The sequence below is a fragment of the Pagrus pagrus genome (assembly GCF_965226575.1).
Source record: "Pagrus pagrus genome assembly, chromosome: 16".
NCBI classification, from domain to species: Eukaryota; Metazoa; Chordata; class Actinopteri; order Spariformes; family Sparidae; genus Pagrus; species Pagrus pagrus.
The window spans coordinates 21,962,979-21,978,436 of record NC_140200.1 but is presented as its reverse complement, the minus strand read 5'-3'; the positions used below and the strand labels follow the sequence as shown (position 1 = coordinate 21,978,436).

At 44.2% G+C, this 15,458-nt stretch overlaps 1 protein-coding gene across 2 annotated transcripts in view; it reads right to left on the bottom strand.

Annotated features, from left to right (window-relative positions):
- hivep2a (HIVEP zinc finger 2a) overlaps positions 1-15,458 on the bottom strand; it is a 119,107-nt gene that overhangs the window by 12,365 nt on the left and 91,284 nt on the right. For both annotated transcript variants that reach the window (XM_084378157.1, XM_084378158.1), the window contains 8 exons: positions 12,610-12,684; positions 11,155-12,496; positions 8,280-10,162; positions 7,704-7,964; positions 7,290-7,458; positions 7,005-7,089; positions 5,073-6,798; positions 4,814-4,971 (listed from right to left, as the gene is read on the bottom strand). In XM_084378157.1, coding sequence (XP_084234283.1) covers positions 4,814-4,971; positions 5,073-6,798; positions 7,005-7,089; positions 7,290-7,458; positions 7,704-7,964; positions 8,280-10,162; positions 11,155-12,145 — 5,273 coding nt within the window. In that variant the 5' untranslated portion in view covers positions 12,146-12,496; positions 12,610-12,684. The remainder of the gene's footprint in view (positions 1-4,813; positions 4,972-5,072; positions 6,799-7,004; positions 7,090-7,289; positions 7,459-7,703; positions 7,965-8,279; positions 10,163-11,154; positions 12,497-12,609; positions 12,685-15,458) is intronic.

Here is a 15,458-nt window from a genome sequence, read left to right as displayed (position 1 = left end):
GATTGCTTTTGGGGGTCAGTGCTTTATTGATACTTTAACAATGTTATAACAAACTTAATCAACTTAAAATAACAGCTTCAGAATCATTTTGATGGTGCAGTAATATCACTTGTTTCTGCACTATGTAACTTTAGAGAGGGTAGGATGACATTGCTATGACCTCATGAGTTTTGTTTGTAGTTAGCACCTACAGTACATCTGACAAACATTTAAGACATTTTCAATCCATGGTGTTGCACTCAGAAACTGTGGAAATCACAAAAAAGTGCCAGTTTCTACATAATGATGCTTTAAGTTTGTTAAAGAACATTTGCCGAATTAACAAGAAGGCCCAAATAATTAAGCATTTGTCACTCAGAGTGTTTTACAAAGTTTATAAAGTTTCTCCTAACTTACAACTCACAAAATTGAACGAGTTTATAAGGGAGTCTGGGAAATTTCTCTCTCTCTTTATCTCCTTGCTGTTGTTGACTGCTGTTTTTGACTACTGCTGTCGTGCAAAACCATCTCAAATTGTTGTACATTGTTGTTAATAACTATTAAATATGTCACGCATAATTTACAATAACATCATTATATGGACTGACCCCTCAGCATCCTCAACTGTAACTGACTTCCTGCACCCCTTGTCTGTAGTGAGCTGATGTATCATCAGACACAGGATGTATCTATCAGGAAAGCTTTTTATTCAGATGTTCCATTAATCTTTGTTTTTTTCCCTGAATTTCTGGATACAGTGACCTCTAAAAGCCTCTCTTCAAATTAAACTGGGGAAAGAAATCCCTCTTTAGCTGACCTGGTCATAACCCACAGAAATATGCAACTGTAGTAGAGATGTCTTTGTTTTCAGGGATCAGAAGCTAAAATGAGAAACAATGCAGCGTTCCATCGCTGGGTTTTGTGTTCACGCTGCTGTTTTTTTTTCTAAAAAAAGATAACCGCAGCCCTCCTTCAAGTCCCACTTATTCTTTTACAAGACTTAAAAAAGAAAACATCTCTGTCAGACATGCTTTTCTACCCCAGATGAGGCTCAGAGTGAAACAGCGGACACTTGGCAGCAGGATCAGTGCAGAGTCTGTCTGTCATGGAGGGAAATTACCACCAACCACCAGTCAAACGCTGGTGAATTCTGTCTGTCAGTCTGCTGCTGCAGAAGCATCACATTCAGGTTGTTTTAGAAAGAAAGTTGGCCGCTGAATTGTGTCGCTTCCTGTCCTGTCTGGCAGGTAACATGCAGTCCAGGGCCTCGAGTGTTAAAGGAGGTCAAATATCAGGTACATCAAACGCTCCGTCTGCATCAGTGAGGGGAAATTTGTCTTTCAACTGCAGCTCGGAGTGGGAAATACCTCCGAACACTCATCTGAGTCGAGACGTTTACACAGCTGTGGCCAGTTATGAAAATGAATTATGATGATTATTTTTGTTTTATTCTCTTTTATTCGCAGCACACGGTAAGATCATAAAGCAGATTGTCTTTCAGAAACTACTGAAACTTTCAGGGGACGTGGAGAAGTAATGGATTTATTTTCTCTGCCAAAACTTGCACTTGGTGGATTTCTTTCATCCAGAAAGATTTCGATCATGACTGTTTTTCCAATAAAGACTGATGTGTGTGTTTCTGCGCTCCTGTTTGCTTATTACTTGTATGCATATTGTTTATGTAAGTGCACGAGGGTATATGTGTGTTTGCCCTGTCTGCTTTGATCCACTTATTGCTTCTAAAGTGTCCTTTGGGGACAAAGGGGAATTACTTCACTGTCTGCTGCATTTAATAACTCCCTGCATGTGTGTGTGTGTGTGTGTGTGTGGGTATCTGCATGTGTGTGTGTGTGCACCGTCTGTTCCATTCACTAACCTTGGTCTTACTGGCTCTACTGTAAGTCTATAAAACATTATGATACTGTAGGAATGTCTCAAACTACAGGAGTTTCCAGCTTTAACTCCCTCATACAGCCTTTATTTCACCATTTAATGAAATTTTAGGACAAATTCCTGCACTTTCTTTGTGGAAATAAACATTGAGGCCTTTACACATTGCAGGCATTTTTGCGTTTAGGTAGGTAACCTGTTTTTTTGGAACAAGGTGCATTTTTCTTTTATTAAAGGCATCACCATTTATGTTGTTGATTTTCTTATTCTCTCACTCTGTTGCTGCTCGGGACGCTTTACCAACCCAAAATGTGGCTATTTGACGTCCTGGGAATGAGACTCAACAATCAACTGCCTTTGTGGTGCGTTTAGGAACAGCTGGGACAAATCCTACTGATTCTACCTTTAAGTTTAATAGTCTTTGAATCATATTAATATGATGTGAGCTTCAGTTAGCTTTGCACACAAAAGGGGTGGTAGAGGGGTGCTTTTTACTTTGATGCTAAACTTTATTACTTTTACTGGAGTAAAGAAGTTGAATCAGTACTTCTACTTTTACCAGAGTCTTTTTTTACACAAGTATGTGTACTTCTATTGGAGGAAAGAATGTGTGGACCTTTGCCACCTCTGGGAGGTAGCTATGTTCTTAGTTTTTCCAAGTTTATAAAGCTTAACGAAATCCAAACATTCGCAACAGTTATTTGTTCTGCACTCTCATGGCACTGCATGGAAGAAAACTTTTTAGTTTAAATAATTTGTCCTGAATCTTTTCAAGCAAAACACAAAGAAACGGTTCAGTCTTTCAGTAGCAGCAGGATGCCACATATTGCAGTTATGGATTGAGACTTGAGTCACATTCCGAGGTCACTACATAATAATAAAACTTAATACCCTGTTATTATGAGTGAGATACTTGTTGTAAAAGAAATCTAATAAAATACAACATAAACAAACTAAATAAACTCTACAGTTGCTGATCATAGAAAAACAGTGAAAAAGCTTTTAAAACAAAACTAACGAGGGACAGATCCCACTTCACACCAGTCTATAAAAGACAGAGCAAGAATTATGAACGTTGACGTCCAATTACAGCGATGCAGCTCAAGTCGTTAGCCTGTGATGGGTTTACCAGGCTCAGGCTCTTGGCCTGACTCTCACAGACACAAATTAAGCCCAAAGAATAGGTTGTAAAAGGATAAGTCTCAGTTTTGTATGCCTAAGAAGATTTTCAGATTAATCATAATGAAACAGATGTCCTTACAGTTCAAACAAAGGTTGTCTGAGTTCATTTTTGTTCAACACTGAGCTGTAAGGATAAAAAAAGAAAAGAAAAGACAAATATAATCAGACAGCTCAGTGTTTTGTCAGTCTGAGGCCTCGCTTATCTTATTTATGTGACTGGAGAGCAGCTGCTGTACAGAGAGGAGATCCTCAAGTTTTGTTTATCTTACTGTTCTCCTAAATCTTGGTGGAAAAGCATAGAAGACCAGGTTACTGCGATCAAGGAATCCCAGATATGGAGCTCTTTACCTGAGGATCTGAGGCCTGCAGTTCAGTTACACCTCTTAAAGTGTAGGATTTAAGGCAGTTTTTCCCAATCACTGAGTAAACTGACATCCCCTGACATATTTTAAGGATGTTTCATATTATATTCAATGCCTTACAATAAAAGTACAGAACAGCTGATAAACTGCACAATTAGCCAGAAGAGAAAACACAATCACTGCAGGAAGTTTACGTAAAATGAGCGATTTGGAGGATTATTTTATTTGAATAATGCATCAGTTGAGTTTTCATGACATGAGTGAAGCTGAGTGAATATACAGTAGCTTGTGATCAGGTGAGATTTTTTTAAGTCTATATCTAAAATAATAATCTCAACTTTAAAAATTGATTTAGTTTTTTTTTTACAGATATAAATCAAATATGCGATCTGGGCCAACTGTCTATTCTTAAAAAATTCTTACAACATGTAATCAAGAAGGCCACATTTTCTCTTATTTATTCTTGCTGTTGACCTAAAATATAGATTTTACTCACTTAAAGCACCTTCTACACTTTAAAAGTACACAGAAAGTTTACACTAGAAAGTTCTGAATAAAACATTTATTATAATGGATGATACTGTGTTTCATCATTCATTATTGCAATACTGAGCTTTCTATCACAGTCAGACATCGCTGCGATCAGTAGGTTGACTAATTGATTCTCTGAAATTTGCCTTAGTGGTTTGGAGTCAGGTTTTAGCTGGTAAAGTTGGAGTTTCTACATCCAAATGTCAAAATCTAATAAACTATTCCTCAACAAAAGTGCTGTCTGTGCACCAGATGTCACTGAAACTCCTTTTCAGATATTGTGCTGACAAAGAAACCAATGATAATCAAGATTTATGAATATGAATAATACTAAAAGTAGTAAGTAAAAGTTGTATTGTATCTGATATTAAATGTAATTAAGTGATAAAAGTAATTTTCTGGCAATAAATGTACCATTAGTAGTACATGGTTAGTTCAGTTCATAACAATAATTCCTGTTTTTACAGTTTCTGGCTATGACAAATGTTTTGGCAATTATGTAAAAGAAAAAAAAAAGCCTTTCTATCACTGACTATGAAAAAAGACACCGTCACATAGACCTTCTGTGATAGCCTCCTAATCTGCTATCTGCCCTTTACCCCACTGGTCTCCAAGGGAGGATGAAACCAACTCTAGAATTATCTGTGTAATTTGATCTACAGTGTAAGGACAAACAGAAGGAACTACATTTAACAGCTTTACAAGGCAAATATCAGATCTATTGTTCAGATTTCATGTCGTCAAAAGTGCCATCAAAAACTACTAGACAATATGTGTCCTCATCCTGGTCACTAGAATAAGTTCTAAGGTAAATGTTGTCCCTTTATTGGAGCAAAGTTATTGACTGTGTGTGTATTTGCTGGACTTACCCGCCTTCAAAGATCTTGATGCGGGTCGGTTCTGCAGCAGGCTGTTTGACTGAGACCTCCTTCTCCACCTGCTCCTCCTTCGAACGGTCCCACGACACCACTCCCTTCATCTTCCTCCCAAAATGACTGACATCAATGGGCATCAACTCTGGTTTCAACTACAGAGATCAAAGAAGAAAAAGGTCACGGTATGGTCTGCATATATTTACAAGTTAACAATGTTTTAAATTTCTACACTTAACATCATTACAGGGATTACCTGATCAAACCTCAGCTTCCAGGCCACAGATGACACCAGTTTTCCAGAGCTGGGTGGCGACATGGCTGCAGTTGTGAACATCAGATCAGTGTTTCTCCTCTGTTTGGACCTCAGCAGGGCCAGTGCAGCCTTGGTGCTCAGGTTCAGAGGATTGGGGTTGTATGAGCTTACACACCATGAACTGTAGACGGAGCTACGCAGGTTAGCTGGAGTGCTGTTGGGTTTGGTGTAGTTCAGGAAACACCAGCTGACTCTGCTCATTGTGCGCAAGCTTGGGAACTGGAAAAACTGCTGGACGTCAGCCACATCCGTGACTACCAGAGTCTGGCCCACTGCTCCTGATAATCCTGGGCTTTGGTTTGCACCTAGCTGAACCAGCATGCGTTGCGTTGTTGTGTCAATGTCTTCTACATCATTGGAGGACACCATGGACTGGGGGCTGGAGCTGGGCTCTGGGACTGACTCGTCCACGTCAAGCTCCTCTGGGGAGTCCCGGCCTCCTGAAACTGGGGAACGGTCTGTGACAATCTGGAGAGGGGGGGTAAAGCTTTCAACCCGGGGTACATCAGGGAGGTGTGGGGCAGAGGAACGGACAGGGATGGCGATCTTGCTAGGAACAGGGAAGTCGCTGAATGGAGGAGAAGAGGACATCCTTTCAGAATCATCTATGGAGCCTTCGCTCTTCAGACGAGCTCGCTGACCTCTGCCCTGCCCTTTCTCATGCTTGTTACTGTTGTCAGTTCCACTCAGTTCCACGGCACTCATCTCCTTCACAATCTGTCCATACATCCTCTCCTCCTTCACTCTTTTCTGCTGCTTAGTCTCGATGAAGAGCTCCAGAGAGCTAGCAGGGGAAAGCATACGCTTGCTGCCTCCAATGCCTGATCCTGAGGCATCTGTGGTGGATATGGTGCCTGATGTGAGTGACAATGGGATCCCTGTGTTCAGGCGCTGCTCTGGCAGTGAATCTGGAACCTTCCAAAGTGGGCTGGTCTGTCCCAGGAAGTGTGCTAGGTTGAAACCTGTCCCACTTATGCCTCCTCCAATTCCTCCAGGTGGTTTGCTGACACTCGCAACACCAACTGAGGGAGACATGTTGCTGCTGTCAGCAATGCCTGGCCTGACTGAACCAACCCCTTGTACCCCATTGCCATGGGTAGCTATTAGCTGGCTAACACTGGTGTACATAACACTACCAAAGGATGGCACATGTGTTTGGATCCGCACAGGAACCAGCATACCGGGCAGGGAAGCCTGGGAGCTCAGGTTCTGGGTGGCAAAGACTGGTTGGATCTGCTGCAGAGGCATGGGGGTGGTGGAGGAGCTGGGGAGGGAGTGCTTGGAGGAAAGAGAAGCAAAGTTTTGCTGGGACAAGGGAGAGGTGCGAGATGGGAAAGAGCCAGGGTACATCTGAGAACTGTCTGATTTTCCATCATGTGGCTGTTGATCATGGATTTGTTGCAGGGAATGGAGTGGCTGTTGTTTATGGAGTGGATGTCCAGGTGATCTTATGTGGAGTTTCTGGAGCTGCTGCTGGGCCTGCAGGGTGAGCTGCTGTCTGGGGGTCTGACCTGCCTCCTGACTCCAGAACAGACCTGGTTGCTGGAAGGTAAGGAAAGGAGGGCCACTCTGGTACTGCTGGATTACTTCTTTGTTTATGACCTCGTGACCTGGATGTTCTCCTTCGGATGATGAGCCCTGGGCCTGTAGGCGATGTGGCTGGGACCTATTATGGAGAAATGGTTGAAATCATTATTATAGCAGACATACAAATAATATTGTAGTAGTAGAACCAGTTGGAGAATTAGCTCAGGCAACAGCAATTGTTGGAATGTTAATGAATTTACATTTCATGTTGTCCAAATTGAGTCTATTCCATCACAGCTAAATAGTAAGTGCTATTAGTAATTAGGAAAACCAAGACTTTGTTACCTGTAAAGAGGTTCGTCCTGCAGGCTGTCCTCACTGATACTCTGCTGGAGGATATGTTGGTGGTGCTGTTGGTGTTGGTGAGATCCTACACCCGGTTCATAAAACAAAAGAGAAGTTTATCGAGCAGAGAAAGACCCCAAAATGTTTTATCATGATGCTGTGATCTGAATGAAAGGTTAAGAAAGTCTCACAAACAAGACCTTGCTACACCCTTCGTCAAGTTTACTTTTTTGTATATATAGATAATCTGACAACACAGTTTTAGTGCTATAATACAAGTCTTACCCCCAATGCTACTGCCAACTCTCTTGTTTCTACAGGCTAGATCGCTGCTGCTGTGGGGGGATCCTGATGGGCCAGGCCATGCCCCATGCTCCAAACTCTCTTGTTTGACTGATATCTCAGCAGCTCCTGGTTCCTGGTTGACTGCCTCTGGATAAACACTCAGTGAAGCCTGTGAAATGGATGTGTAAGAAGGGAAATAAAGTTGGCCAGCAGTTATGAAATACCATTTTGTGACACTTCTGAATTGCATAAGATTGGAGAGAAATCAGTTGTAGTGGTGCTTTAGACCTTATTAAACCCTCTTTTTCTTCTCCCATCTAGGTCATGATAGGTGCTCAAACTAAAGAACAAGAATCCACTAAAACGTCTAGCAAATATTTCAAGAATTCCAACATCAGAAGGATTTTATGCTACCTGTCGGACAAGATATCCACGCCGGCGTTCCTTCATTGCAGAGGCACTGGAGTATATCTCTCCCTGTCTGGAGGAGGACAAGCTTCCATAGTCAAAGGATTTGCTTCGCATTTCAGGTAACTCTGTGGGCAGCGTGCATGGTGCCTGCTCTGATGAAGACCTCCTCATCTCCCTCTGCTGGTGGTGGCTGGAGTGACCGCTGCCAGGCACTGTCAGGAACTCTGACTGCTTAGGTCCACCACAAGATGCCAACGAGTCATCCTGGTTAAGATTTAAAGAAAATTGTTCCAACCTTTATTTTTCCACCTGGAATGTTCTGTCTTTTACAGAAGGTAGCCCATAAGAGCAATTACAAGTGCTATGAAAACAATACTACAAATGCCGGTAAGGTAGTTAAAGTTGCAGTAGACAATTCCGGAGAAAGATAGTTGATTGCTGAGTTTCATTCCCAGATTGTCAAATACTGAACCCAAAGTCTCAGTATTTGACGAGCCATGAATGACACTCAGCAATCAACTATCTTTCTCCAGAATCCCCTTTAGGATACTTGAAAGTATTAAACATAGTATGGGGTACCTGTTTGGTGGGTGAGACAGACTTGAGGACTTCATCTCTGTCAAAGGACATGGAGAAGGAAGATGAGTGGGACAGGTTGCTCTCCTGGCTGGGGCTGCGAGAAAGGCTGGTGCAGGTTGACTCAAAGCTTGATTCCCCGGATGAGTGTTCCATGTCTGTCAGGCGCAACCTCTTCTTCTTGGGTGGGAGCTTTTCCGATGGCATCTGGGAGAGCGTGTCGCTCCTCTGAGGCAGCTGGAACTCCTCCACATGCTGCTGCTGCTTATCCGGTTCCTTGATCATTGGAGCTTCTGTATCTTTCTCAGGCTTATCTGGCTCCTCTGTCACCCGGATCTCAGGAACTTGGATGTTGGGTTGTCGGACTAGTTTATGTGGGATGTGATAAGGCTGGCCGGGTGAGGCTGCAGCTGATGACGATGAAAGGGAGGCCAGATCACTGTCACTTTGCAGCTGCTGCTCCATGCTCTCTGTCCTCAGTAGGACAGATTCAGGACTCAGAGCATCTTCAAAGATCTCTGTGTCTGACTGTTCAGAGTACTGGCTAGATGGTGCTTTATCTGAAGGCTGATACCCTGGCTGCTCAAAAGACTCAGACTTCTCGAAGGAATTTGGCCGGCTGAGGGAGTTGGTGTGCTGGATGACTGATATGACATTCCCAGCTGCCTTCCTGCCCTCAGAGTCAGGAAACAGTGCAATGTCCTCAGAGCACATGCTGGCACAGGTATCAAAGCTGTCGGACTGGCTGTGAGCACTGTGAAGAGAGCCCTTCCCTGTTGGTGTGCCTCTCGATCCATCAAAGCTACCTTGTTTAAACTCATAGTCCCCTATCATCTCTACAGAACCACTACAGCTACTGTCCCAATGTCCAGGGCTGTCCTCTTCATCCCCAACACTCTTCTCTTTCCTCCTTTTTCTTGTGGCTATTTCTGACATGCTTACTTTAGTACCATATGGGCTGCAGGCAATGTGCTCTGGAACTCCTGGGCTGCGCTCACCAATTTTCATACCCAGAGATGAAGCTACATTCTTGGGCATGTGTCCATAGCCCTCAGCCTCTCCTACATGGGCTTCATTGGCTGATTGTTCAAATGCAGCCTGTCTTCTGAGTCTGCGAGGTGGGTAAAACACATCATCTGAAGTCATCATCTCATCGAAGGAGTGGCTGCCTCGAATCCCTGGTGGGACACTGAGGTTAGGAGGGGAAGAAGTTGGCATGGAGTTACTCCTAATAAGGGGTCCAGAATCTGAAGGAGGCTCCAGAAGCCCTGTACTGCTTTGACAGGGTCCTGTTGGATACTGCTTGGCATCTCCAGAGACTCCTACATCCCCTCTGAAACAAATGTGATCCTCAGCTATCTTTCCCATGTCAACAATAGCACCTGGCTGCTTTAAGCTAGCCAAGCTGCTGGGGTCTGCCCCTGCCATGCCCACTGTGATAGACTGTCTGGATCTGGAGTTGGGTCGGTAGTACCAAGTCCGACCAAACATAATCTCTTCGTACGTCTTGACGTTAGTATTTGGAGGGCTGATCTGCTGCTCTGCACTCTCAGAGCGGGAAAAGTAGCCAGAGTCTGTGCTGCCCTTGCTGTGAGGACTAAGGAGGTTCAGGGACTGGGACATGGCAGAATCAGAGTCCTGCCCTTTTTTCTCATTCAGCCTCAAGGCCAAACGTTGTTTGATGGTGGGGGAGTCATCCAGTGAATGCGCTCTTCCACCAGCCTGTGATGCCAACATGTGGTGTGACCCTTTTATGTCCTGAAAGGGTGGGCACTCCATCCCTGTGGAGGGGACTCCCCCAGGCTTGGGGACAATAAGAATAGGCACTTTCATAGACCCCACGGGCAGCTCTTCGGCTGAGTCTGCATATGCTGGTTCCACACCACCTGCACAATAAGAAAGAACATGTTGTGGAGTAAAGTACAGCATGAAAAAGGTGAAGGACAGAGTAAAATTCTGAGTAAATGATTTAGGCAATGAACGAGTGCAATTCAGAGTCAAGCAGCGGGGAGGAAACAATAAAAATTCTAAATGAAAAATATCAATTTTATTTTAGGTTTTAGGTTTTGATTATTAGCCAGTACCAAGGAGTAGTTTATACATCAAAAACCTTAACACCTATCGATTTCACTGTAGAGATGTTTTGACACCATTTTTTCCTTCCTGATATGATACCTGAAGCACACACAGAGGTACGCGCAGCAGCGCTCCTCCTCCTCCCCCTGAGTTAGATATTAGTTAATTTTTTCATACGAGTCAAACAGAGCTGTTGAAGGGACAGTTGATTGTGAAGCGGTAGGGCAGAGGGTCAAGCAGCCGAGGATCAATCCCCTGTCCCTCAGCGAAAAAAAGTGCTACTGTTTAATATGTGCCAGGTCCTGGCGCAGTGGGCTCTTAAAGGGAATGGGAGACGACACTCAGATTGGATTGATTTATATTCCACCAAAACACACCCATGACTAATTCATAGTCTAAATACCACCTCTTTGCACTGTGTGCCGCACTTTGCACCCTGATTTTTCGCCGTTTAACTAGCAAAATAGACCTGGACTCACCCTAGTGGTGTGCTGCACTTTAGACCATGCGCTGTAGACCGTCTAAATAGGGCCCATGGTGTCTTTGAACCTACATTTTTTTGGTTCCTGAGGAATTGGGCTTTTAGGGAGGAGAAATTAGGGGTCCAGTTTGTAAGGAAAGGTGTCAAATACTGACGTTTGGGATGGCGACCCACCCAACCTACAATCCCAAAGCATCTGTATTTGACCAGTTGGGAATGAGACTCAAAATACTTACAAACAAGACCTTTACAGTATTTAAAAAAAGGTTGTGCATGATTCTTAAGAACTTTTAACAATGTGTCATGTTGAGGCAACATTACCTGTATTCTTGTCAGCTTCAAAGGAGATCTGTGGAATGGGGCTGTCTTTGTCCGTCAGCATGGTGGAGCCCTCCACACCTTCCTCATCTGTGTCAGTACTCTGCTCTCCATCCGAATGGACCTCGGCCTCGCCCACTGGGGATGCCTGGTCCATGTCCCCGCTGCGGGCCACGGCTAGCTCTGAAAATGGTACGAGTCCAGCCTTGATGGCATGAGCGTGGGATTTGCGATGCTTGTAAAGGTTGCTCTTGGTTTTGAAAGAAAAGCCACAGGGTACACAAGGATATGGCCTCTCTCCAGTATGTGAGCGGATGTGCTTCTTCAGGACACTGGGCTTGGCGCAAGCTCGACCGCAGTAGTGACAGATGTACTTACCAGGCTTTTTCGGCTTTTGCTCTTTTTTGCTGTAGCCCTCCTCTCCAGGCTCAGGGCCTGACTGAGAATATTGTCCAAAGGAGCTGGGTAAACTGGGAGATTTCTGGCGAGGAAACCTGCCAGCCCCAGCCCCATGTGGGTGAGTGTGTCCCGGGTGTCCTACAGGGTACAGATCATCCGAGGGCAACTGGCCAGCAAATGGCCAAGCATGAGGCTCTAGACCTGGCTGAGGTTTGGCTCCTGAGAGGAAGCGCTCAGTTTGGGGGTGTTGAGGGTATGGCTGGCCCAGCTGGTAGGAGTATCCCCTTGGGAACCCCTGTGCAAAGGGCCCTTGGGGGTCTTGAGATGGTGGGCCTCCTATGGCCCCAACTGCAGAGGGTCCAGATAGCAGCTTTCCAGAATTCCCTGTATATGCGTACTTCTGCTGGGGTGCTGATCCCCCAGTGGCACCACATGGCAAACTCTCTCTGTGTTTTGCCTCTGGGTCAGCAAAAGTGCATCGTTTGGAGGTTGCAGAGGGCTCGGACGCCCACTGTCTTTGCAGAGGCGTCTTCTCCTTTACCGGGTCCTTGTTAGAGCATTTCTGCCCTGCGGCAGCTGATTCACGAGCCTCCATTTTCGTGGAGCTCTTCTGTGGGTTAGAAGAGGGAGGAGAGAGGGGATGGTGGGGGAGTTGGGAGGGAAGGTTCTAGAGGGTTACAAGGTCCCAAAACTACCAGGCATGATAGCTGAACCTTTGAGGGCTGCCAACAAGTTCACAGAAACAGGAAGTACCCATCCATTGCTGAAATAGACTGATCATAAAGCCAGACTGGAGACAGGAATCAGGAAGTGGAAATAAAAGGGGAGCTTTAGTGGATAACATCAGAAATGTTTCTCTCCTTTTGCCATTTTGTAAACACGCGAATGTTGCTGTGCGTTGTTTTTCTGTCCAGTTCATTTAAAGGCAGAAGAGTCCTTGAGTGATCTGGAGAGAACACAAGAAGAAGAAAAATGTTCGGTGGCTCAGCAGTGGATTTAATAGCTATGGTAAACCAAGGTTAACGATGTATTTAATATTATCAAAGAGAAAACACTAACTTTTCTTTTGGGGAAAGTGCTTGTAGATCCTCTCTCTGTAGCTTCAAAAGTCATCCAGTTCTCTCAGCAAAAGACCTGCAACAAAACAAAAGAGCCAATTAGTTTTAATACACTCCAAAACTCAATGATGGCACAGCTGATAATGTAACCTATACACATGACACCTCTCTCTAACCATAAGTTTGTTTAATTTACAATAAGATGTAATATATTGTCTTCCAAGTGCGAAACAACACAATGTACTTTGTTGTACAGAAAGGACTTACTCAGTTGTTAAGTACATGCCTGATGTGCAAATGTAAATGTCATTGATTGCTCAGTTAGTTTCTTCACACTGGAATCCATCTGTGCTTTTTGCCTTCTCCACCCCTTCCTCCTCCCTCCCTCCCTCCCTCCTTCCACTCAGTGAGTCACTGATGCAAAGCAAACCCACGCTGTTCCTAAAAAGACACAAAGGCTTATAAATAGCGCTGTGGAAGTGACGTCGGAGTGTCATAATGTGTGTAGGCGTCCAAAAAGGCCAAGTCGAAGAGCAGCCATCCCCACTAGCACCTTTCCTTCCTCTCTGGGTGTCAGAGTTTGATCTAACTTGGTATGTACTCGCTCAGAGAGCAAACAAGAGAGCACACACACTCAGAAATAAAAAGAAACACATGCATGCTTCGATACAGTACTGGCAGGCATCGCAACTGCACTGCAAACACTGCAGTGGAGATTGTATATGTGTGTGTTTCCGTTGTTTAACGTTTCTTAACCACACCAACACCTGACAGAAGAGGCACAGAGCTACACACACACACACACACACACACACACACACACACACACTCGCCTGCTGAAGTTGCAGTTTTGCTTTGTATTTTCTCATCTCAGGGTTTAAACAACCTCCCCCGCACTTTGATTGCAACACACACACACTCATACACACACACACATTCATATCTACGCACACACACAGTGTGGCCTTCGTGCTGGAAAGCAGGGCTCAATGACGTGTGTGTCTGGGGGCCCAACGTGAGATCTATAAATAGCACTTGAGGAAAACATGCTGTATTCTGAGCAGTAGGAATGTTAACTTTGGGCTACCTTGTGTTTTTCACATGCAAGCCCCCTTACACACACACACACACACACACACACACACACACAGACTAGAAACATTAGCTCAGACCTGGGTCATATTTTTATGTTTTCCATGGTGTTAAGAGTGCAAGAATGCAGTCTGAAACCCAAAGGACTGACTCTTCTGTTAGAAACAATGGGTATTCAGTTTGGCAAGCATCAACCTCAAGATGATCCTGATTGGTTAGTAGAAGGGTCAGCTGACATAACTGCAGGCAAATGTGGACAATCTGTGGTCATGACTTGCAGATAAAGTTGATAACAACAATACTCTATTTGGTAATAATCCCTGAAGGCCAAAACCAGTATCGTAGCATCATGGCTTATGTGACATTTAATACCTGAAGCACACATTGCATGCAGCACACTCCCTGAACAGGAAGTTAAGGTCCAGGAGATTTGATGTACCACAGCAGGGAGCAGATTAGTGTTAAAAATGAGGCCAAGGTAAGTTTGGAGTGGATTAAGTTGAATTTTGTGTTAGTCTACAGATGCAGACCTTTGAAAGAGACCTTTTTCACACACAAGACAACTTTAGTGCAACATATACAGATGGGTGAATAATTTAAGGACAAACATAGAGTGTGTCAGTAGGGGTTGTTCCACAAGCCTCCAGAAAAGCTTCAGGGCTCCTTGTCAGAGATTCTCCAATTACACTGGAAAGATGGTGGTGGTCAATGCTGTCAAACGCGCCTCTCCAAAATCACCACCACCTACTAGATCGCTAAAAATCCACCAATAGAATCTCCTCAGTGCTCACAATATTACACTTTTTTTTTCATCTTTAAAAACAGTCTAAACTTTAAAAATAACAATTTCTTTTAGTTTTACTGACAGAAATAAATGAAATGCCGGCTATATGTCTACTGCATATTACTTTAAAAAGTTTTCTTAAAGCCTTAAAATCAAGGTGGCCTCCTCAACCTGGGGAGTTGTGACCCCTAGGTTGATCAGTGTCCTAAAAGAGCCCTTGAGCCTTAGCAAATACAAAAAGGAGCCCAAAGAACGACCAAAATGACCTCCAGAACCTCCTTAATGACGACTTAAACCTCACAAAAGACCCCTAAAACTCTTAAAAGATCCTTTAAATCTTCTGTAGCTTCTCAGAATAATGTGCTCATATGTGAAACGAGAGTACACCAAATGTTAAGTGTGTTAGTAAACCTGTTTATATACACACTGAAAGCTGGTCTCTCCGATAAAAGTTCAACCTCTCTGTTATCTCAAGCCAAACAGCCACATTCAGCTTCCACATGATCGATTTCTGGCTGAAGTTCTCAAAATCAAACACTTGCTGTAACTCTTGCTGCCATTTGGGGTCACCAAACAATGAGACTGCTGCAGCTGTAACGTGTATCACACCTCGGCGGCTATCTGACCTCCTGACACACACACACACCATCATAACCCATTTGACCTTCAAGCATGCGGATGATTCTGGTTCAAACTCCAGTTTGACCTTATGTAAGGTGACTGGTTTTGTGATGAAAGTGTTGAATGGTCGCAGTCTGCAGAGTGAGTGGGAGTGTGTAGTGAATGGCTTACATAAAGCTTTATTCATACATGCACCGACACAACCTGCCCCAGTTCCTGTGCGTAGGAGAGACATAGCTACTGGTGTGTGTGTGTGTGTGTGTGTGTGTGTGTGTGTGTGTGTGAGCGTGGGAAGTGTGCGTACCAGTTGTTTGTGTGTAGGCTTGCAAAGGGCATGACGAGACACCCGAGTT